The sequence below is a fragment of the Kryptolebias marmoratus genome, linkage group LG3 (assembly GCF_001649575.2).
Source record: "Kryptolebias marmoratus isolate JLee-2015 linkage group LG3, ASM164957v2, whole genome shotgun sequence".
Classification (NCBI taxonomy): domain Eukaryota; kingdom Metazoa; phylum Chordata; class Actinopteri; order Cyprinodontiformes; family Rivulidae; genus Kryptolebias; species Kryptolebias marmoratus.
In genome coordinates, this window is record NC_051432.1 from 20,780,825 (window position 1) to 20,804,257 (window position 23,433).

General features: G+C 36.4%; 1 protein-coding gene across 2 annotated transcripts in view; it reads right to left on the reverse strand.

Annotated features, from left to right (window-relative positions):
• Window positions 1-23,433, reverse strand: part of tusc3 (tumor suppressor candidate 3) — a 193,052-nt gene that overhangs the window by 34,943 nt on the left and 134,676 nt on the right. Inside the window, exon 1 of one of the 2 annotated variants that reach the window (XM_017425591.3) lies at window positions 22,362-22,514. The exons of the other annotated variant lie outside the window; for it this stretch is intronic. Coding sequence (XP_017281080.2) covers window positions 22,362-22,493 — 132 coding nt within the window. The 5' untranslated portion in view covers window positions 22,494-22,514. Of the gene's footprint in view, window positions 1-22,361; window positions 22,515-23,433 lie in introns of those variants that run through there. 2 annotated transcript variants of the gene reach the window in all.

Genomic DNA, 23,433 nt, shown 5'->3' on the forward strand with positions numbered 1-23,433 from the left:
GTGTTTCTTTGTAATGCTTTGGTATTTTAAACAACACACACCTCCTAATGAGCCATGCATATAATGAGGGAGGGAATTCACTTAGAGACAGAACAAAGGAGAACAACACACAAACAAACAAGGTACATATCAGTGTGCATGTCCACAGGAAGTACAAAGCGCTCTCTGCACATCTTTGCTTTCTTGTCTTTAATTCATCTACCCAGTTTTTGCCCACATGCCTTCTGCCCCAAAGGGAGAGCTGTCAGTCCTGGATACCAATCACACTGACATTAATGATGCACTGCCTTAGCTGTGTTTGTCTCACTCTCACACAAACAAAGAAAAAAAGTGTTTGAAACAAAAGAAAATGAGAGAAAACCATAAAACTGTGGAGCACATTTAATGTAACATCACCCACATGCTGTACCTCCTAAAAACACTGATCCCTAACTGATCCTGGTTGTAGAAAGCAATTTGCAGTGACATTACCAACTGATGCTTTGTTCCGACTCAAATCAACTTTCCAGCACCACCCTTCTAAAAGCAAAATGCAAGTTTACAAAGAGTCCAACTTAAGTTTGGTCCATACAACAGACCTAATGGTAAGGCTAAAACTGAACTGTGCCTTTAAACAGACACTGGTAAATCCCAAGTGTTCATCATTGACCAGGTAATTGTTTAATTTGGTCAAAGCAGCAAAATGGCAATGAGTAACAACTGAATCTACCTGAACATAGGCCGTGTAGAAACCTGGTGACCTAAAGAAATATGCTGCACAAAGGATGCCGGAACAGTTCCTAGAGTGGCACCAACAGAACGTCTCAGCTCTGTCATCAGAAGTGTAGAGAAATGAAAAATGCCTCTGCACTCCAACAGAGGTTGACATAACGGCCTCAGAAGATGAAGTGAAAGCTCTTAAGCCACTGAACGCCACCACACTGGTAATGTCTGAAGTGATGACCACAACTATATCCATCAATGTGCCTCTGTGCACACAGCAGCTGGAGGAGAGTAGCAAAAACCCTTCACAACTTAACAGTGGTGTGTATAGCTTGACCTCAAGACATCTCTTAGTATTATAGGTAAACCCAAAAATAAATGAAACTGTTTTTAAAATGCAATTTGAATTTGCACAATGAATAAGTAAAATGCTAAATTGAAACTCACTTGGTGATTTTACCAAATAACAAAATTGATGGGACATGTTAATCTGCCTATGCAAGTCTATCCCCTAGTGGTAGAAAGACACGTTTGTTCTGGTTTACCCAGAAGACCGTGTGCTATAGTCCGCTTCCTGCTTTTGAAGCGGTCTCCGGTCTGCTTGCATTCACATATGCATTAGAACCGTGCCAGAGTTCACTTCAGCCTGGTGTGAATGCACCCTTAAAATACCCAAGAGAAACAAACTAAAATGTTATTATAGAAAATCTTTTATGCGCTGTGATCTTTGTAAAATTGTGTGCCTATAGAATAATGGACCTTTGAGAGTGTACAGAATTTAAGATGCATTTTTAAATACACTACAAAATATTTAAAACATTTAGGCAATTCCTGTACAGAGATTTACCTCCAAGGTATTCCTTTATATCAACATAATGGCTCCCTGCTTTACTTGACCCACACACAAACAGATAAATACATACGCTCTCCTAACAGTCTAGAACCATTAAAAACATTTATTTTCTACCCCACTGAGCAGAAAGGGCAATAAAATGAATCACATCTAGTGCATGTGTGTATNGGGGGGGGGGGGGGGGGGGGGGTGTTTGTGTGTGTGATGTGTTTTTCTGTGTGTGTGAGTGGGACTAAGTAAGTTGCACAAATGGTCTGCAGATATTGTGCATTATCCTTCTGATTTGCTGTTACTCAATCTATGAATGTCATGACCGCTCTGTACCTCACACACACACACCCCAACACACACACAGTGTACTGAAGTACTGAAGCAGAAATCTCTACAGTTTCCCATTAAGTTTTCTTTTCTTTTTTTTCTTTGTCTTCATTTTCCAAAACTATCCTACCCTGTGATTTTCTTTACTGCTTTAGTGTATTTTCTTTTTTTAAGAAGACAATTGTTAAATTATTTGAGTCCTTGAGATGAGCTAAAAATTGGATATTAGCTAAATAAAATAAAAAAATACTGTCAAATTATTTCAAACATTTTTACCAGCAAAGCATTCCAAACAGAAAATAACAGAAGTGCTACATCAAAAGTAACAACTAAAATAGAAAGAAAACAACATCTTAGCAAAAAAAAGATAGAAAGTGATGGAAGGAAAGAGTACATACAAGCAGTTTGAGGTGAGTAAATTAGAAGGGCGAAGAAAATCAAAACCACAAGGAGGATGACAAATTAGGTGTAAGGCAACTGATTTTGTGTTCTGATGACTACACAGCAGGAGGTTATGAGGAGGGCATGACAGAGAACAGTCATTTCATCATCCATCCTAATACACAATCATAGAGTCACAGTGCCAGCCGTAAACACCTCTTTTTCCTTAAATGTCATTCAATGTACTCCTAAAGTTAGAAATGGAAAAAAAATGTTTCTTGAGTTTATGACAGAGCAGGTTCTGACGTCAAATAACGCTTTCTGATTGTGATGAATGCCACAATGATTAATTACAGGAAGTTGCTGGAGTCTGCCGTGGCTTTATCATCCTCACTGATTTGAATCCAGGACCTCAATATATCAGTTGAAACATGGGGTCGACACGTTTAAAAAGGCAAGGCTTTAACTGAATGCAAATTAGGGCTGAACAATATATCACTTTGGGATCAACACTGAGATGTTCACACTCACAACAGTCACATCTCATGACTTGCAATGTCAAGAGGGGCAGATTAATTTAAAATTGCAGTGCTACAACTTGTTTTGCATTATCCAAGCTGACGACAGTTTCTGTATTTCAGAACTAATGAAATGTAAGTCAGAAAGACCTTCTGGGTTAAAGAGATTTTTGTACTTTATTTACAAAGCACAAAGTGACTATGCATGCACAAATTCTTCTTAAAAACTATTCAGATCATGTGATGAAAATTTTGTCCACATTTTATTAAATCAAACTTACAAAATATACATTATTTTTCAATATTACTGTCTTGCCTTTAAGTACAACTCCATGCAAAAAGCCTTTTTGATAGCTTAAGTACACTAGAGATGAAGGTGCTTTTATTTTTTTGCTTACTTTCCTGGTCACAGGAGCAAACTGAAAAGATGCTTACGTCACAATAAATGTTGTGTATATTGTTTTGTGTGTTCTTGCACAATGACCGCTAAAGTTCACCTCTGCCTAAAATGTCACTAAATATCATGTCATTGACTCTGTTCATGAAACATCTGTTTTATATTAAAAGAAACATACTGTGTAAAATAAGGCATAAATTCTATGGCTGAGAATGTTTGCTTCGAGTCTGCAGAGCAACAGCTACCAGATCCTTCAAATGTTCTAAAAAGAACAGTTGTTTCAACTAATTCAGACTATTTGCACGGATGGACTGGACATTTAACCTGCATGTGCTGTGAAGAACTAATGACATGAGAGTTGGTACAAAAGAAGATTTAGAATGCAGTTCAAGTCGGGGGGGAGAAGTTTCAGCACTCGACCCTCTGACAAAATGGGATCGATGATATTTGGCTTGTCCCACATTTTTAATATCGAAAGTGATAGAAACACTATGCTTCAATATGATATTTTGACCTAAGTGTAATATTGTCTACTTCAGGTAAATCCCCATGAAAATTGCTCTCAGGTTTTAGGATTTACAGTTGAAATACCTCAATATTAGATCTTTCCCACAGGTAAATTTCATGACAAGTGGGAAAAGGCCGAGGTGGAATGGAGATGATTCAGCACTGAAATGCCTCTGATGCAGCAAGGGAGGTAGTCACAGAGCCCAAGTGTTATGTGTGTAAGCATTGCAAACCAGGGGTGTAATATTGTGATGACATATAGAGTGTGCAAACCCCCGCCAGCCAGGTATAAAAGAGTAAACAATCAATTAAAGAATAATTTCCATTTACACACATCAACTTGGCTTGTGTTTAAATCATTCCACTTAGACAACTAGCAGCAAGTTAATCTGCTATTAATATTTTGTAAACAACGGTATGAGGGAGATGTTTACATTCTGATGCACATTTTGATACTAAACATCAGTGCCTCCAACTTATCCTCAAGCCTATGTTGACTCTGCAATCTTGTAATACATTGAAAACACACATCATCCCAAGAACTTTGCCAATTTAATTGGTATGAGTAAACAACCTAAACAACCAAAGGTATCATGAAGAGGGTATCATCTTAGAGACCATATCACAGATTCAAAGGATGAAAGGGGCATGGAAAAATTACTGGCAGGAAAAAAAAATGAACAGATTTACATTAGCATAATCATAAGATTCACTAAATTAATAAAATAAGGTCAAAAACAGTGTCAGTTTCTTTCCCCACACACAAGGGTATTTGTAAACTTCAATGAAACAATGTGCTCATTTTTTTTTGCAAGCTTCCATATTTATGCTGCACTGTAAACCTGCTACATCAAGCAATTAGAATTTAAAATTCTAATGGGTACCTTGTAGTGCCTTAGATGAGGACATCCAGCAAAGGATTTGACCTGCAAGCCAGCTAAATGAAAATATAATAGCATTTGTTCGATGAACAATCCTTTCCTCTGGGCGGTCTTAGCAGTGGCCTATTGTAAGTGAATGGGTCTTGGCTTTAGCCGTCAGCCTCCTATATAGTTTCCTTCAATGCCCTCTATGAAAGAGGATTACTGGAAATTGGCTTCATTTAACAAGGAACAAAGACTTGTCTCTCGCTCTCACTAAAACACGCACAACTCTAAAGACAGACACACACACTCACACACACAGCGAAGCCCTTTCTCTTAAAAAAAAAAAGAAGAAAAAAAAAAACTTATTGCAAGTAAATTCTGGCATGCATAGTGTCCTTATGATGACTTCAGGACTTTCAGTGCTGTGTTAAACCCAAAACATTTTAAAGGACACACACATACTAAAGCACAAAGGAAGCTCGAGGGGGCATAACAAATAAAGAGAGAAGAAAAAACAACATTATTCAGGGGATGGCATTTTTATGATTTTTTACAATTTTCTCAGTCACCTAGAGGGGAAGGAGGTGAGTGAGCAAAAGTATGAAGTTTAGATAGCTACATATGGTGGTGGGATTAAAAAAAAGGTTAAAGGGTAAATAAAGCAATAAAAAGAGGAGATGAGAAACCAGTTAAAAGAAGGCAAATACTGAAAGAGAGAGGAAAAGCAAAGAGGGAAATCAAGAATAGCATTAGCTTGACTTGATGTATGAAGCCTCCATGCAAATTGGATGTTTGTATGTGTGACTTGCAGAAATTGTGAAGGTTGTAAACAATCAAATGCCACCTATTTCAATAATCTGTAAAAAATCATTTTAGCAAAACTGGCGAGTCTGTTTTGTTTTGCCCCAATGTGGTTAAAGTAGAGTTCTCTCTAACACACACACACACAAATGGGAAGTGAAATCAAGTGAGCATGCTTTTGCACGGAAAAAAACGAGCAAAGACAGGTTAATGTGAAAAAATGTAAACACGGACCATCAAACATTTACACACTATGACACCAAGTCTGTGATTCTACCATGAGTCACAGTGAGTGTATTATTTCCATCTCACACCTGCAGTGACTCAAACCAACAAGCTCTCACAGTGCCAAGTCCACATTTGTCACCTTATAATCTGGGATTCCCAGAAACATCAAGACTTGTCACTTAAGGGGTGAGGGGTGGGGATTTGTCATCTTATCTGTCAAATAACAATTATTTGGAATAAATGCATTTTTCTTCTGCTTTTGTCCATGTGTATTTCCATCACTCATCCTCCTGTGATTTTATTTCATATCTTCTCCCCATTAGTGCTAGTGTTGTGTCTCTCAGTGATGCTTAAAAAGACTATCTTCAATTTATCTTGCTTACAGATAACTGCTTTACTCTAAACCTCCCAGGCAAATAATTTGACATTTTAAATCTTCTGTCATTTCCTCCTAAAAAAAGTTTTTTGTGTTTGACATTATCGGGAATTCGATACATGAAGCTAGTTTTTTTTGCTATCCATGTGGAAAATTATTGGTGGAAGAGTAACAAATAAATAAATAAAATAAAATGGAAGTATGAGCTTTCGCAGTTTGAAAAAAACATGTTTTATGGAAGATGAAAGATTTAAAATAATATGTTATTGAAAATGTTTGTAAAATCAAATATATTTTACAGATCAGTCACATTATTATACACCATGAAACTAGAAATTATTAAGAGTAAAATCAAGTGTCACTGGCAGGTTGTGTTTCAGTTTATTAGACACACTGAACTAAAATCAGAAGACATTTGATGTTTTCTTTTTTACGTACTTTACCCTTAATGCTATGTGCTAACTGCTTTAACAAAATGAGTTTGGTGCTTGTTTTTGTTTGATCAAAAAATTAAATGATCAAATGCATTGCTAATGTGCTCTGGAAAGCATCTAAAATAAATATAAAGTTGTACATCTCTGCCCCATTGTGACAGAAAACAACACGGCTCAAAGTAGCTCCAAAGAACCAACAAAAATAAAACTGTTTTTAAAACAAGTCTGAAAACCCCAGGGAACCGTATAAAAGAAAAACACATAAACAAAGCCCTCAGCAGGAAAGTCATTCTCTTGAATTTGAAAGGTGCACAAAGCAAATATGAGAACTCCTTCATCTCTTCAAGAGCGAGTTATATGTTACCACTAAGTTTTTCTGTGCCATAGTCTTTAAGCTTTCACGTCTTAGCAATATTAAGTGGGCTTTAACACTGTTTATAGTCATATGGTTTCACTGGGACTATAACATAATACAAATCTACCTAAGTTTAGCGTTGAAAGCGTTTCTCATCGTTTTGTGATCAAATGAGTCAAAATCCATGAAAATAATCATGTTTTCCAATGTCCTTAGAGGGTAATATCAGCTTGTGGACTTTAGAATTAATTGTACAAACAAGAGTAAGCAATGTATAATAATTACAATTTGACCTTATATAAGTGCGCAAAAAACAGGTAGGTAGAAGACACTGAGAAGGCATGATGAAAGTCTTCTCAGTAATAATGCAGGATGAAGGGATGAAGTATTGGATAAAATAAAAATCATAGCCACATAAAAATGAAAAGAAATCCAAAGCTACATGACAGATTGCTTAGCTACGGAAAGCAATGAACAATCTTTTAAGAATATATGTCTGAGTGACCCACCTCATTAATGTACATATACTACATATGCTTCAGTTCCACAATAATCTCCTCAAGTTATGCAATGGTTAGTTGAATAGCTTCATACCCATTTCTGAGTTTTGTTGTACAAATATGATGGTGTAGATTCTCAGTTATCCATGACATGGCAAATCCAAAAACAAAGCAACTGGACTTCTGTTCTATTAGTTGAAGATGTTTGCCTTCCAATCCGGGAGCTTTAGCAATTCAAAATTTGGTTCCAAGCTTTTAACTGTTTGAGATGTTCCATTCAAGCAAGCTAAATTCACATGCAGATTATTCTCACTCTCCTCCCACCAAAGAGTTCTTGTTTACCTCATTCACAAAAGAGATGGTTTGGTCACATGCATGAAGGTGTGACTTAGGAGTAAAAATGACTGGGTATCGTGATAAATGTTCTATTGTAAGTTTTATAAATCTGAAATTTGAGACCTCATTCTCTGTTTAAAGTTGGTATTTCTCGTTTTATTCACCCCCAGCGTTTCCCCTACCATAATGGGGGCGGGGGGCCAAAAATTCAGTCATCACTGACAAAAAGGTTTGGACCTGGCTTGGCTGCCCGAGGGGAAATACTCCCCCTGGGTGTATAAGACTGAGCTTGGTAGGTAATATATATATATATATATATAGAAATAAGGATAGAGAAATTTCAGTAGGAATGCGCTAAAATTCATAGCAACTATTGTGAGAAGCTTGTGGAAGAATACCCAAAATGTTTGACCGAAGTCATACAGTTTAAGGGAAATGGAACCTTTGAGGAAAGGTTCCATTTCCTCAAAGGTAATGGAACCTTCTATTTGGCATTTAGCAAATAGAAATGATTTTGAAAATCCTAACTGACCTAAAACGGAAAAAAGTTTATTCCGATTTCATGTCAGACAGTGTGAAGAAAAATTGTTTTTTATGTAGTGTATGTGAACTTCTGGTTTCAACTGTATGTTCCAGTACTTTTGATTAGCTAAAATATTGGTGTTTAGTTATAAATAATGCTATCAAAGTTGTTTCGCTGATCTAGCTGAAATGTTGCTCTCGTTTCATATTTTGATGTCAAACCCAAATGGTTTTGGTCTACAGCAAAAGTAAAGGATTTGGCCTCATGGTTCAAATACTGTTCTGATACTTTTAAAGAGGAGTGTACATAAAACAAGCTTATTCTCCTGACTTTTTCAACAAGACTATAAAATCCCCAATTGCTGAGAAGAGACAGCTTTTCTCCTTTTTTGTAGGCTGCAGTTTTTTGATTATGTTCTGTTGCTGCATAAAAATTGAATCATTCATGTCTGCATTGTGACGCATCTCCAAAAGGAAGAAAAAATTCACACTTCTTGAGGGAGCATTAAAGAATATCTTTTTTAACTTTGAAGTGCTGGTGTTCTGTGTCTGTAGAGCTTAATGAAATGATACAATTAGAAATAGACAATGTGCAATCAAACTCTCTGGGATAATACCTGTCAGTACTTGAACACCAAGTTTGAGCCTTCAGGATAATGTAAAAATTGTACTGTGCAAGAGCTACAACCAATAATTTTTGTTCCACAAAGACAGCTGCATTTCATGTCTAAGTGTGTGATGGTAAAATACCGAACAAATCATCTATGAGTTTGTTAAATGAGGAAGGAAATGTGGCACATGAAAAGTGTCAGAACCACCATCAGACCTGCAACTAGTTCCACAAAAAATAAACAGTGTTGTTTAAAAAATCCAATCGACACTAAAAACAAAGCCCCCTATCAAAGTTTTTAATTTTGTGTTTTGTCACCTTAACAAGCAGAAAAAGTTGTGGAGTTCAAGTTTTTAAAGTATGTGTTGTCACAAAGCTCTCTCACTTTAAACTGTCATCACTTCTCATGGCATCCTTGTATCAGGTATGAAAGAAGCACAAGACTCTTTAAGTGTGATTCTGTTTAAGTGACAGCATTTTATTACTGAAGAATTACTACATTATTGCTGCATTTAGCTTCTTTCAGACACACCCATGCCACAGACAGAGAATTATGATACACAAGCAATACCATAAAGTGAAATTGGAGATCACATACTGAGGAGTACATTAAGCAAAATATACTGCATGAGATCAGCGTTTTCTTATTATAATGGTCCAGAGATTAGTGTCCCTGGAGAAATACCTTTTTTGTGTTTAAACAACTTTCGTGCACTTCTGTTCCCCTGTCTACAAAACCATTCTTCTTTAGAGACACTAAAAGTTTTTTCACTGTAGAACTACTGACTAAATTAAAAACCCCTATCCCCCTAAATTAAAGACATTTGTGTTATTTCTTCAACAGAGAAAGTCAGAAATGGCACATTGTCTTCAAGTTTGACTTTAAGCAGGTGTTGCAGTACTCTCTGCCACCTGTACGCCAAGATCTGAACTTCAATCAGTGGCTAAAGTACACTTCTGCAGGGTGCATGCAGAACTTCAAGCGCAGGCACAACTAGGCATAAGCTTTATACAGTTAGGGCACAAGCCTCTACTGTTTATAATGGAAATAAAAGCGAGAAAAAAGGATTTCATCAACAAAAAGGTCCTCACAGAAGTACCAACACAAATGTGTAACAATCTGATGCATTGACCCCAACACAGCAGGCAACTAGAGGAAAAATATTGCAACACTTATCTGCATAAAATGGCAAAGGTTTGTCCAAATATTTGCTCAATTATTAGTAGATGTTTAACGTAGAAAATGTGCAATGTTGCCAAAATGTGCTGTACTCAAAGTTCAATGGTTAAAAAAAATAATCTTGTAAAGTTCACAGAAAATAAGTGTCACTCATGAATGCATTTATTTGAACCTGTTTATGCACAACACTGGTCCAAAGCAAAATGTGCTTACAAGCATATTGGACATACATGTGTAATTGGGCTCAAATGCTACCTCATTAACCTTTGGAAACTAACAATAGCATGAGTGCCTAATAACTTGAGAGCATAATGTGCTCTTAATTAGCTTCACAAGCTACTCCCATTTGTTATGCGCATCTGCTTAGGTAAGCACTTCGTCACTCTAAACAAAACATATTTAATACACCATCAAAAATTGCCACTTATGAAAACAATATTCCAAAATATGATAGCCAAGTGTTCTTGATGCAAGTACTTGGGTTTTAATAGCAGAGGGTGTTCTAAAGTCAGAATTTAGCCCAGCTAAAATCTGCTAGAGTGAGTTTTATAGAATTAATAAATAAAGAACTGCTATTTTTAGCAGTAGAAGTATTTTGTTTAATCAGGGTTGAGGGCATAGAAAGTAACATCTACAACAGGTATTATTCTGTTTAGTTTCTTACATTTGATTACATGATTGTTACTTTCCTCAAAGTCACCTCAGTGAACTGCCTCACCATTTTTAGTTAAATAAGCAAATGCTTAAATTTACCTTCATTAGCTATGACAAAAAAAAAAAAAATCTGAGACAATTTATTTTTTTCACGCTTGAAGTATGCATTGCCCCCCTCCATTTTTGTATGCTGTAACATATAAAAAGTGGAAAAAACCTAGAACTCAGAAATTCACTTTGATTCACTAGCTTAGTTGATGAACAGACATTTCCATGTGTAGATTCTCAGTCAGAACATGGCAAATCCTAAGAGTTTAAAACAAAGCAGGTGGACTTCTTTGTTAGCTGAAGATGTTTCGCTTCTCATCCAGGAAGCTTTTTTAATCCAAATGAATAGTAAGGAGTTCCAAGCTTACTGCAGTTTTAAAGCTTGGAAATCCACACTGTTCATTTGAATTGAAAAAGCCCATTGGTTGAGAAGTGAAACATCTCAAACTTAAAGAAAAGAAGTTGCTTTGTTTCAAACTCTTAGGATTAGCTGTAGGTAAAACAGAAAAGTGCAGGGAATCAAGAGTCCATCCATTCCCAGGTAGTTAAACTTGTGCTGCCTGCATGAAACACTCGGAAACCAAACTTAGTTTGCTACTTATGGGGCTGCTATTCAATTTAAGTCAAATGACAATTGAATTCAAGTTGTACCAAACGGGTTTGAATATACACAAATCAGCCACACTAATATGATTTACCAAAATAAATCAGATTTCCTTTTTGCTATCAAAACAGTCTCACACCACTGAGGTATGGTCTACAAAGTCCCCAAAGGTCTACTGACAGCAAGCCCTCAATAGTAGATCTTTTAACCCCAACAAGTTAAATAAGGTCTCCGTAGTTCTGACTTGGTTATCCAGTAAAAATACACAGATGCTTGTTTGGTTAGAGATCTTAAAATCTTTGAGATCAAGTCACTATTTTTATGTTTCTCCAGTAATTTTGAATTCATTTTGCAATGTGTCAAGGCACATGACTTTGCTAAAAAAATAAATAAATTAAAAAATACACTTCCAAAATCAGCAAATACAATTTCCATAATAGTGTGGACCTAATCATCAACAAGGACTTTGTAGGTGGCACATTTCAAAATAACATCCAAAGCAATGGCATGAGCTCAAGATGTCCTAGCATAAAATCCCTTAAAGCGTAACACTGCCACAATCACTTTGCCTTATTCCTAGGATCCTTTCAGATTGAATACTGTGTGTGCTGAGCTCACCGCTGGGTTCAGTGGTTAGCACTGTAATCCACACCAGAGTGCAAAAATGGACAGAGTTTTCAAAAAAATGCAACACCGTATTTTTGAGAGGCAGAAAGGTTTTTATGCAGACTTGTCAGGTATAAAGATATCAGTTACACTGTAAGAAAACCACACACCAGCACCAGCCCTGGTAGTGAATGAAGATGTTTGCAACAAAATAAAAAAAAACATTGTGTGTACAAATAAGATCTAGAGAGATGCACGGAAAATTCAGACTTGTGAAAGAGTGTTTTGTCTATTTGCGGAATGAATATTCATGACAAAGAATCCTAAGTTGCTGAGTAACACATGTGAGCATGTGCCTTTTGCTTGATGCAGAGAAAAACTGTTCTTGTGCAAGCAATAGAGCTGAATAGGTTTCATAGTGCAGTTGTTGCAGAAGAGTTGCTTTAGGTCTAAAATTGGACTTATAGAGCAAACTGGTCTGGTCATGTCTTCTCTAAATAAGCAACTCACACAAAGTCATCCATTTTGTATAGGTGCTGTCTATAGGCATTCATGTGAATGAGCTCCCTAGTCTGTGACTATGCAACCTGATAACTGTTCTTACATTTTTTTTCCCATCTTTTTTGCTTTCAACAAATCAACTTCAAAAACTAAGTATTCTTTTCCTGTCATATCCCTCCCATTGCCAGGTGGATGCCAGTGTAATTACAGAACTCTTCCACTTCTATTGTCACAAGTCTTAATGGTTTGGTAGATCAGTGTAATTTGCTAAAAGATGTTCTAACAGGTGTGCTTGTAGCCCCATACAGGCCATTTTGTGTCTTTTTTGCTGTGTAGGCCAGAAAAGACCATGCGAGCTACACCAATGATGGAAATACTATGGTTAGTGCTAGTCATTATTTGTAAATTTGAACATCTGAACATTATATTAGAACTACAGTAACATGAATAAATGACACTACAGATTTAGCCCATTTTCTGTTAGGATTTCTTTTAATAAATATAGACAAATAAATCCATGATTCCTTATTTTATAGCTTAAAAAATGCATATGTCCAAGGTTTCCCCACTGTTTAACTGGTCTGAATGTAGAACTCGGAAAATTGAGAAAACCTCTTATAGCTCTGCTAGCTACAGCTGTCTTACACCAAACAGCAAATTGGTGCCAGTCTCACTGGGGAGATGGGGAGATAGTTGCACTATAAAGATTGTGCTTTGAGCTAAGCTGGTAAGACTAATTGGCTGGTCGATAATATGAACTGCTCGGAAGAGGAGTGACCACAAGTTACTCAGCGGACTTAAGAACTGCAACAATCAACACAAATCAAGCTCCTCATTAGATATGATTTTTCAATGATGACACCAAGTCCCTTTCAGTTAATCACCTTTTTTAAATCCACAAAGACAGCTTTACAAAGCTCACGTTGCCGATTCTTGCTTGAAGATTTATTCTGTAGTCGTTTCCTGCTCTCAAATGATACTGTTGACAAATTTTTACATCAAATTAGACAAAACAATTATGAGTAATGGTGGCCAAATCTTTGTTTTATGATCTTCAACACCGACTACAACAATATTCATAAAAGATTTTCCAAACAAATGATCAATAAATGGTGTACAAGTAAAAAAATTAAGAATGAGGGAAAAAAAATAAAAGGGAGACCAAGTCTGACACTAGCTGGCATTTAGCATTTACCCTGACTACAGCTTTATGCTAAACTGCTTCAGTTCATCACATTATATTAAGGTATTACACTGTGTGTGTGCTTGTGTGTGTGCGCGCGCACGCATGGGTCTAATAACTTATTTTTCGGCCATAAATAACCTCAAAGTTAGACATGCAAGCGTAGACAGAATTGCAGCTCCTCATAAATCTCAATAGAGTTGGGTGGAAGGAGATGAGCACTTTTCTATCTTGTCCCTCTCAGCAGTCTCACTTTCACAGGAATTCTTCTACCTTAATAATCACTGAAGTCAAACCCTGACCCCCAACCGCACCTACCACCCCTCCTCCTTCTAGCTGCATGTATAATATTGCTCTAATGGCTCCCAAGTGTTACAGAAAAAATAAAAAGATATGGAGCAAAAGTGCCACACACTGATTTCTTAATATTCCCTGGATGAATAAATGCTTTAAAAACAAAGTTAATATAATTAAATAATTCATTAGTAGTAAAATTAATTCTGATGCTTTATTTAGTAAGAAATATTGGCACAATTATAACGGCCTTGGGTTAAACAATGAAACTAACAAAACTAACAAAATAATCTACCTTAGTTTTTGTCTTTCCCTTTCTCATGTGTGAAACCTTAAGAAAGGGGTTTATAACAGTCACTCTACTATAAACACCTTCATGCACAACAGTTACATGTACTCTTTGGACTTTCAAACCATGAAGCAAAGACAGAGCCTGAACATGCTTGTGCAACCACTTCCTGTGGTCTGCTAACAAAAATTAACATAACATGTTTCTGCCACTTAGTGGGAGCCTCGGGAATATGTGGACTAACTTGGTGCGCGTTTGTTTTGGTGCCATTTTCCGTCATTACAAAGAGATTTGTTTTGAGGTAGATAATTTTCAAATTACTTTTGTCCGTTGCAGCTGTTGTTGTTGTTTTTTAAAACCCATGCTTTTTTTCCCCCCTCTCTTTTCCAACTATTTTTTCTCTCTCTGTGATAAAACTAGTTGGCAAAGTTTCTAGGCTCCAGCTTACTTTTGACCAATCAGCAGTCGATCAGCATGTAGCATCAACTGTGAAGGATTTGTATTGTTAGCTTTCTGGAGCACTGCATGAAAGCCTGTTTATGATGATAGGATAACTTCAACCCTTCCCTCTGCTGCTTGTAAGATCAATAGACACAGATACCCCATAGTTAACAGATCCACATTTTCAGCATTAAGAAAAGGAGACTCAATATAACAATCTAGAAACAATGTAGAAACTGCAACAGTACTTTAACAAATACGTACTAGAGTATGTACTCATGATTGTATACATTTTGTGCAGGCGTGAAAGCAAGCTTTTTAACCACCATGGCTACAAACAGCAAAATAGCTCATCAGCCCCAAAACCCAACTTTAATAATTTACACAAATTCACACACAGAGGGGAAAAATATTCAAATTCATAAATGACTATACTGTAAGGCCAGTGAGGAAGAGAATGGAAGCATGGATGCAACTGTGAAAAAGGTTAGGGATGAAAAAAAAGACAATGAAATGAGAATAGAGCTGACAAAGATGATGGGGGAGGAGGAAAAGGAGACAACCTTACAACATTTTCTTGTGAAGATAATGACTGATGAAGAAGTGCAAGAATGGATAATTACAAGAAAAATTACGTCACATATGAGCAGTAAGATTGTCTGTGCAGTATCCAAAAGGCCTTGCATTCATATTCTTACAATTATTTATTTTCCCAAATATTCCCATAATACGGAAATTTTAGCTCTTCAAACAAAGGCCAATCAGCCCCTGACAGGTTTAACACAAAGACAGAAACTCCTGCACGCTCACACTCAAAACTACTGTCAATTACAGAGCACCTGGAGAAAACCCATCAACCCAGAACCCTGTGAAGTGACAGTTGTAACCACTGCACCACTTTGCCCACTGGGCCCAAGTCTTAACTACCCTGCTGAAAAAAAAAAAAAAAAAAAAGGAAGAAGAAAAGGAAAAAAAAGGACAGAGGAACTAACAATGTCATTATCTCTATGAGCTGGTGATAGAATTAAATCTAAGCCTTTAAAAAAAAAAGATATGTACATTAAAGAACTGTTATTCCTTAACTCATTGTCCAATTTAAACTTGAATATCCGCAAATTATAGCTAAGGCCCTTTAAGTCTATTTTTATTTTATAACAAGAATGTGTGCTGAAGGTTCAAAGTGATCATTAGACAGGAAAAGTGAGTGTCAGCATTTGTTCCTAGTTGATGTCGCATGGGCAGCGGAAACTGCCTGTAACTCTGTAAGACTGAGAGGTAATGTCAGAGTAATGACACACTGAATACTTGGTGATTTACGGCTTCAACGGCTAAATGATTTATGTGCAAATAACTGACTACCTGATTGAGTAAACAACTAAAACGTACAAAAAAAGACCATACCAGAGGGTGCCTATAACCATGATTAATGATATTGAAAAATTAATCTTTACAACAGCAAGGCAATTCCCTGCACTACTGTCAGATTTTACAGGGCTGGCCAAGAAATTAGCAACAGAAATGCCACAAATAAATAATCCGACAAAGTTTGGAGGATGTGATGAGAAAAGAAACCATATAATTATGAAAAGGTCAAAAGGTGCACTGAGAATAGTGGTTCTAAATAATAATAATAATAATAATAATAATAATAATAATAATAATAATAATAATAATAATAATAATAATAAAAGTTGTTTACAGTGAAAGAGAAAGAGAAAGAGAAAGAGAATAATTTTGCCATTCAAAAAAAATGTTGCAAAAGTGATAGAAATAGGAAGAGAAGGAAAGGGAAAATGGAAGAATAACAGTGGAGAAAAATGTCATAAAAACACCATCAGTCACTGAGAGAGCAGGCCTGACACTACTGCATCAATAATTCAGGTAAATATGGTTAATGAGCAAAATCCAAACAAATCACTCTTCAGTTTACTGGGAAAGGAGTGAACAGTTTCCCTGTACTATTTTTAGCCACAGTTGTTTAACTGACTTAAGGGAAAGAAGAGATGTCAGACAATATTTACTGCATCCCTCTTCACCAATAAAACACTCACACACACACACACACATATATGAGAAAAAAATGATACATTGTTTTATTCCATAAATTTAAACCTGAATAAAGGGCTACTGCATTTTCTATTTTGAAATTCCATACTCTTCCAAACTCAAACTTTTAAAAGTATTCAGTCAATTTTTTTTTTTGAATTATTTGTAAGATTTATATGAATGTTTGTGCAGTGGTGGTTTTAATATCTGTGTGCTTTAAAATCATAAAAAAATTGCATAAAAAAAGAGCAGGAAGAGCAGGAAACATCGCTTTCAAAAAAAAAAAAAAAAAAAAAAAAACTCTTCAACTGAACACATTTTTGTGCTCCCAGAAGTAACAGTTGTGCAAAATACTAAACAGACTAATTTTAGTGGTGGGTCAACAAGATTCAGCTCCACTGAAAAGACAAAAAAGGGTGAAAAACTTGCCCTGGGTTTCATAAATACACAGAAAGTGACTGAGTGGACCAAAAACAACGAACTTATTTCTACTTAGTAATGAAATCAGTCATGGGTGTAATTGGCGAGGGCAAAACAAGCGGTCCTTTTCTCATTTACCCTTTTTCTGCCATTCTTCTCTTTTATAAACTTAATTTTCAATCTTTGGAGTTGAATACAGTGTAAACAGTTAAATGTCAAAACTAAATGTGCATTAATATGGAAAGCTATTGCAGGAGAGCTGCCTTTTCTCAGTGCCAGCAGAAAAGGCAGGTTTCCCCGCAGTATTAAAAAAATCCATTGTCAAAAAGACGCATTTAGATGCAAAATCACTGAGCTATGGCTTATTCTCAAATGAACTGGTCAGATGGAAAACCAAGAGTCAAAACTGCTTACACAGTGTTCAGCTTAAAAGGCCCCAGTCTAAAGTCTGCAAGTGGCTTTGGTCATGCCCTGAAGGGTCTACCACAGTAGTTTATTGGGCCTCAGTGTGCAGAGGTAGCTTGCTTTTATTATTCTGTTCCACTTATTAGACTTGTCCCTGGGTGGTACCAAGCACAATACTTTGCAATCTCTCTCTAGATATATATAACTTATGATATTGATATTATATTTCTTGCTTTAGACTAACAGAGCAGGAGATTTTTTTTTCTTTCTTACCTCCCCTGACTCCACATGTCTAGGTACGGGAAGTGCTTACATGGGCTTTCTTTATGCTTTGGTCAGCCATAAGACAAAAACACACCATCATCTATAAGATCTTGCAGAGCTGAGGTGATGAACGAGGACGTTCTGAAGGTATATAAATACAGTTTCTCTCTACATGATTTTTCCATCCCTGCTATGGCAACCTTTTCCTGAAGAAACCAGTATTTAGAGCACAAGAGTCAAAACGCTATCTGCGTCAGTTTGAAGAGAATGATTACAAAACAAGAAGGCCAAAGAAACTTTGAAATCTTATTTTACAAAATTAATATGATTAAATGTAAAAAAAAATAATAATAATAAAAAAACTTAAATAGGACATTTATTGCACTACCTATCCCTTTGGTTAAAGTCAAAGCACTGGCCACCACCAGACAAAATTGAAGTGAGGGAGAGCAGATATTGGTGAGATGAATACAAAGTGCCACATCACCATTTTGTCTATTTCCAGCAAAATAAGATCTTCCTCTGCTTCTTCCACCTTTTTTGTCATGGCCCCGGGCAGGCAAAAGCGAGAGTACATTTCTCACATTATAACCCTTCAATATCTCTACTGAGGCTCACTGAAAGCACTTCTGCCTCTATGTGACTGTGTGTGTGTGTGTGTGTGTGTGTGTGTGTGTGTGTGTGTGTTTGGAAGTATGTGTGGTCTCCTTGCACCACCAGAGAAGCAAATAATATTAGCCGGTAAGTGATTAAAAAGGGCTTCTGTGTGAGTCATTGGGTAATAAAGGCGTACCTGAGCTGACCGGTACCTAACAGGGAGCTGTGGTTATAATGTGCAGCTCCACAGTGATCTTAAGTGAATATAAAGCAAAGCACTGATGAAAATAAGCACTCATGTCTGCAGACAATCCCCAAAAAGTGGCGAAGCATAAATGTGAGCGATAATGACAATGTATCACTCAGAGACACTGCACGCCATATGCTATAATTTCTAATCGACCTCCCACCTTCCCCGTCTGACTTTTTCTCTGTAATTGTTCAGTACATCATGGCCTTCTCCAAGTTTTGTCTTAGATCTATAATTTTCTCTGAACTTTAAATGCTTTATTCTACTTTATACACCATACATCCCGCTCTTAAAGTGACAAAGTATCTGTGGTTTGAAACTACATCAAGTCCAAATTGCCTGAAAAGGAAATATTTAGGTGAGAAAGACAACGTCTTATTTCCACACCCCTATGCTATTTTTTGGGGCAGGTCAAACCTCTTGGATTCCTCAACATATTTTATGATGGCTGGATGTTGAAAATCAGTTGTCATGACACATCAAGTGGTTGCATGTACTTAAAAAAAAAGCTGATCAGTGCGTCACAGCATATGGCAGGACAAATATGTCATTCTCAATTATTTATATATCTGCTAATCCATTTATATGCCTTTCCATCAGTGGTTAATCTGCCTATTTATTCATCATTAGTTCTTTCACTCAGTCAGCTCTTTGTTCCTTCTTCTGTTGACATATTCAATTCTTTGTTCGTTTAAATGCTTGTTCACCTGTCTTCCAATTTTCCAAACAATCCTTATTTCGTTCATTTCCTATTTAATCTGTTCAAATAGTTTTCTATCCGTTTGCTGAGTCAGCTCAGAAAGAAGGTGCTGATGAGAGAGTACATCAGTAGACCTAACACAGCTCTCTGACTCTGTCCAAACACCTCCAGTCAGAACAGCACGGCTTCAAATGAGGTTTTCATGCTAATAGCAGCGGCGCTAACCTCCATAACTTCAATTTTCATGCAGTATTGTTCAAAATATATAAATAAATTGTGCAACAGACAGAAATAATAAATAGCTTTTTATTACCAGTGAATAACTTTGTTCCCTGATAGTTAATGATTCATTCTGTTTTTGTACAATTACAGTTTCATCTTTAAACTTGCAGTTGAGCCATGCACAACACATGCCAATTCTTTCTAAACCTCTCAGCCTCATAAATTGTGTATTTTTTATTATTATTATTTTTATTATTTTTTTTTTTTTTTAGAAATACTAGTTTTTGTATTTTTATATAGATTACCTGTCTATTTTTTGTCTTGTGCTCATCAGGGCTGGCTACTGTCACAGGAGGCTCATAATAATGAGAAACAAAACATAAATAGATGAAAGACAGAAGCAAGAATGAAAATGCTTTTCAACTGGAATAATTGTAAATGACAACTCAAGCAGAACGGTCCTCACCTCGTAATATTATGACGATGACAACCGTGCATTAACTGTATTTTCTTTCATTCACGTCTCTGAACACTGATTAATTTGTGGGCTTTCTAGCTTTTTTTCTATGCTTTCTTTCTTCTGTTCTGAAAAAACACTGTGTGCTAAGTTTTCTGAATGAGTGGTAGATTGTGCTGTGTGACATTAGGATAGTGAGATATAAGCTAAACTCCCAGCAACTCGCATGCAGATGGCTCAATGTTGCCGCCATGACAGTTTGTACTACATAGTGACAATATAGTCATTTACTTAATCACATACAAAAAAAGGTGTGATACATTGAGCACATTCAAAACAATCTACACCCAGAAAATGTTGTCATCATTAGAAAGCTGAAAAGTTTAACCTCAAAAGCTGAACAGACTCCGAGTCACAGAGGAAGGCAGAACAACACAATCACTTACTCTTAAGCAATTGTGGCTCTTAGGAACCAAATGAAGTTTTAAACTACAGTCTTGGACTATGTTTGGGCAGAGGCCAATTACTAATGTAGCAGATATTATTTTTAAAAACAGTGTGTAAAGAAAATTGCTGTTCTGCATGCACAGAAAATTGGAAAGAGCAGGACAGCACCTTCATGTTTATAATTTGTTCCACCTATGAATAATGTATTAGGATTTGTATTTGTAAATGGAGAATTCAAGCAGTTATCTGTACTCACTAACAATGCATTTTCTAAAGGTTTCGCTCTAAAAAGCCTGTGAAAAGCTATTTCTGCACTTCTGCTGTTCCTGCAGCATAATGTCCTCAGTGTTTGTTTTACATTCACTGTGGACTTTATCAAACATGCACTGTATGAATGAAAGAATGGTGAGAAGAAACACACACTGTTACAGTATGTTATTTGTATTGTTCTACCCTGTTGTTTGTTCATGACAACCTTAATTTCAGCTCTGGGAGAGATCTGCTATGACAAATCAAAAATCAAATTTTATTTGTATAGCACATTTCAGCAGCAAGGCATTTCATTTCATGACAAACAGAAATGGGACTGTATGTCAAAGAATCCCTGATGAATTCGAACTGTGAATATTTTAACACAGCATTAACAAAAACATATATAAGATTTGGTTGATGGTATCTACAAAATAAATAATAATTTGACAAAACATTCCAATCTGCCCACCCTTAACAGACATTGCACTCACTGACTAAAACAGACACAACAAGTGTTAGTTTGAGGAAGCTGAAGTGACACTGAGCTGCTACTGACAACCCACTTGGTGTTGATTTGAAGACAACAGTCTCTGCATTTCTTCTTTGTGTCAGACCCACACACAACATGCAGAGAACATCTTTAATGACTGACAAAAAATGTAATTAAAAATAATAAAAAATATGGGTTCAAAATGCAAGTATGTGAAAGGTTCTGAGCTCTGATAAAGGCACTAAAAGTATGAAAAAGGTTTGTATATTAATTGTTGATGCAAAGCTTATGACTTCTGCACAATATTTTCTTATCGGTCTGATTATCTCAACTTCTATGTAATATACTGACAAGTTCAACTTTGTAAACCAGCTCAGAAGATACACCATTTCTGGTTGTAACACCAAATGTGATGACTACTGCCATTTGCAGCTCAGCTGAAGAAACGGGTAACCAGGTAGGCAGAGTTTGCACTCATTTCAAACAGCGTATTGCCCACTTTGACCATACAACTCATTTAACCAAATGAAACTATTTTAATGCCAATTTCCAAATGTATTAAAAGTCAGTGAATAAGCTGAACGTGATGAATTACAGGCTCTGTGTTTAAACAGTAGGTGGTTTTCAGTGCTTTTTATGCCTCTACTGCACATTTAAGTTGTCAGCTTTTAATGACATATTAAGTTTAGATAGCTATAATGAGTTGTCCCTGATTTAAGGCGACACCTCCTCAGGAAACACTTTGCTCTCCATTTTAGGGGAAGCTCCTCTCTTCCCCGCCCGTCAACACTTCTTCCCGGGTGCTCGCCCGGCTGATTGAAAAGGAATGCGCCCACTTCAACTCAAACAGCAGCAAACCACGGAAGTGCACAAGATTGAATGGAACTGCTTTATTTTGTGGTCAATGCGAAATTATTGGACGTGTAAAGCTTCGGTTAATTTAAACTGTGGATATTTACTATAGTTTTCTTCCCATTTAACATCACAGAGCACTGTGCAATGATTATACAGCGAATGTCTGTGCATCTTCGTCTGTTCATTACGGAGATTTAGCTCAGCCTGTGCACACAAGATCACTAGGAAACGCAGCTCAAACACGTTTACTGTAATACTGATTTCATTTACATCACAAGCGGAAATTAAAGTGCCTCAAAAAAAAGAAAAAAAACCGTCAAGAACAGCTCTTTTCTCAGATATATTCCAACCTTCGCTAGCTTAACAATCGCCGGTAGATTCAAACAGCACAGCTCCTAACAAATAACAGGGATAATCGCTTAAAAGGCACATGCCAGCGGTGGAAACCTTACCTCTTTTTTCTTTTGTCCTCCTCCGAAGGGCAGACATAGTACAAGGAGCAATAAAACAGAAAAGAGTTGCAGATTAACAATGGATTTTGTCCAAACAGACGCCATGACGGATAGATGCTGACAGCGAGGCATGTCTTCATCGGATTGGACTTCGAGTTGACCAATCAGCACACAGGAATCCGAACGCGGAAGTTTATGGGTTATGTAGTTTTTGATATACCTTTTGCACGACTGAAACAGTTCATATTTGTCATAATACTATTCAGGATGAATAGCAAAAACTCAGTGCCAGTGTTATACACCACCTTTAGGTCTTATATACATTGTGTAATTATATCTTTATGTATCTATAGATTTACCATTCGGTGTATAGTATTCAGATTGCTGTACTCTCATTTAGCTGAACAAATACAGCTGAGTGAATGAGTGAAAAAATTCTCTTTGATTAAGCTACCTGTCTGAGCCCTGTCGTTTATCAAATCTGTAAAAGCACATGATGTCAAGACCAAGGACTGCAGGGTTGCTCTCTCCTGTCTCTCTCGTGTGTTATAGGAGGGGTGAGATCGTTGCAGACGCTTGATAGAGTTAATTGAGGGAGGAAATGATTTATGTGAAATCAGTGGTGGTGACATGTGACCCATCTTGATGAAATCACTCCTGCACTTTGTGACTAATGTAATGCAGTGCATTAGCCTTGGAATAAATATCTGCTGTCTGAAAATATGAAACCTCACAGACTCGTAGTAAATGCATATCTTTCTTGTGATGCAAAAGATAATAAATGAACATGCATATTAAATTTTCTCTTTAATTGATGGATTTTTTTATTTTATTTTATTTTTTGCTGTAAAAGATACACAGTGTAAAAGTCTAGTCATTTGTTTTTCATACTTCAAAACAATATTTTATTTATCATAATTTCAGCTTTTTTAAAGTAGTTTCTTTAACAGTTTGAGAGTATACAGGTGCTGGTCATAAAATTAGAATATCATGAAAAAGTAGATTGATTTCAGTAATTCCATTTAAAAAGTGAAACTTGTATATTATATTCATACATTACATACAAACTCAT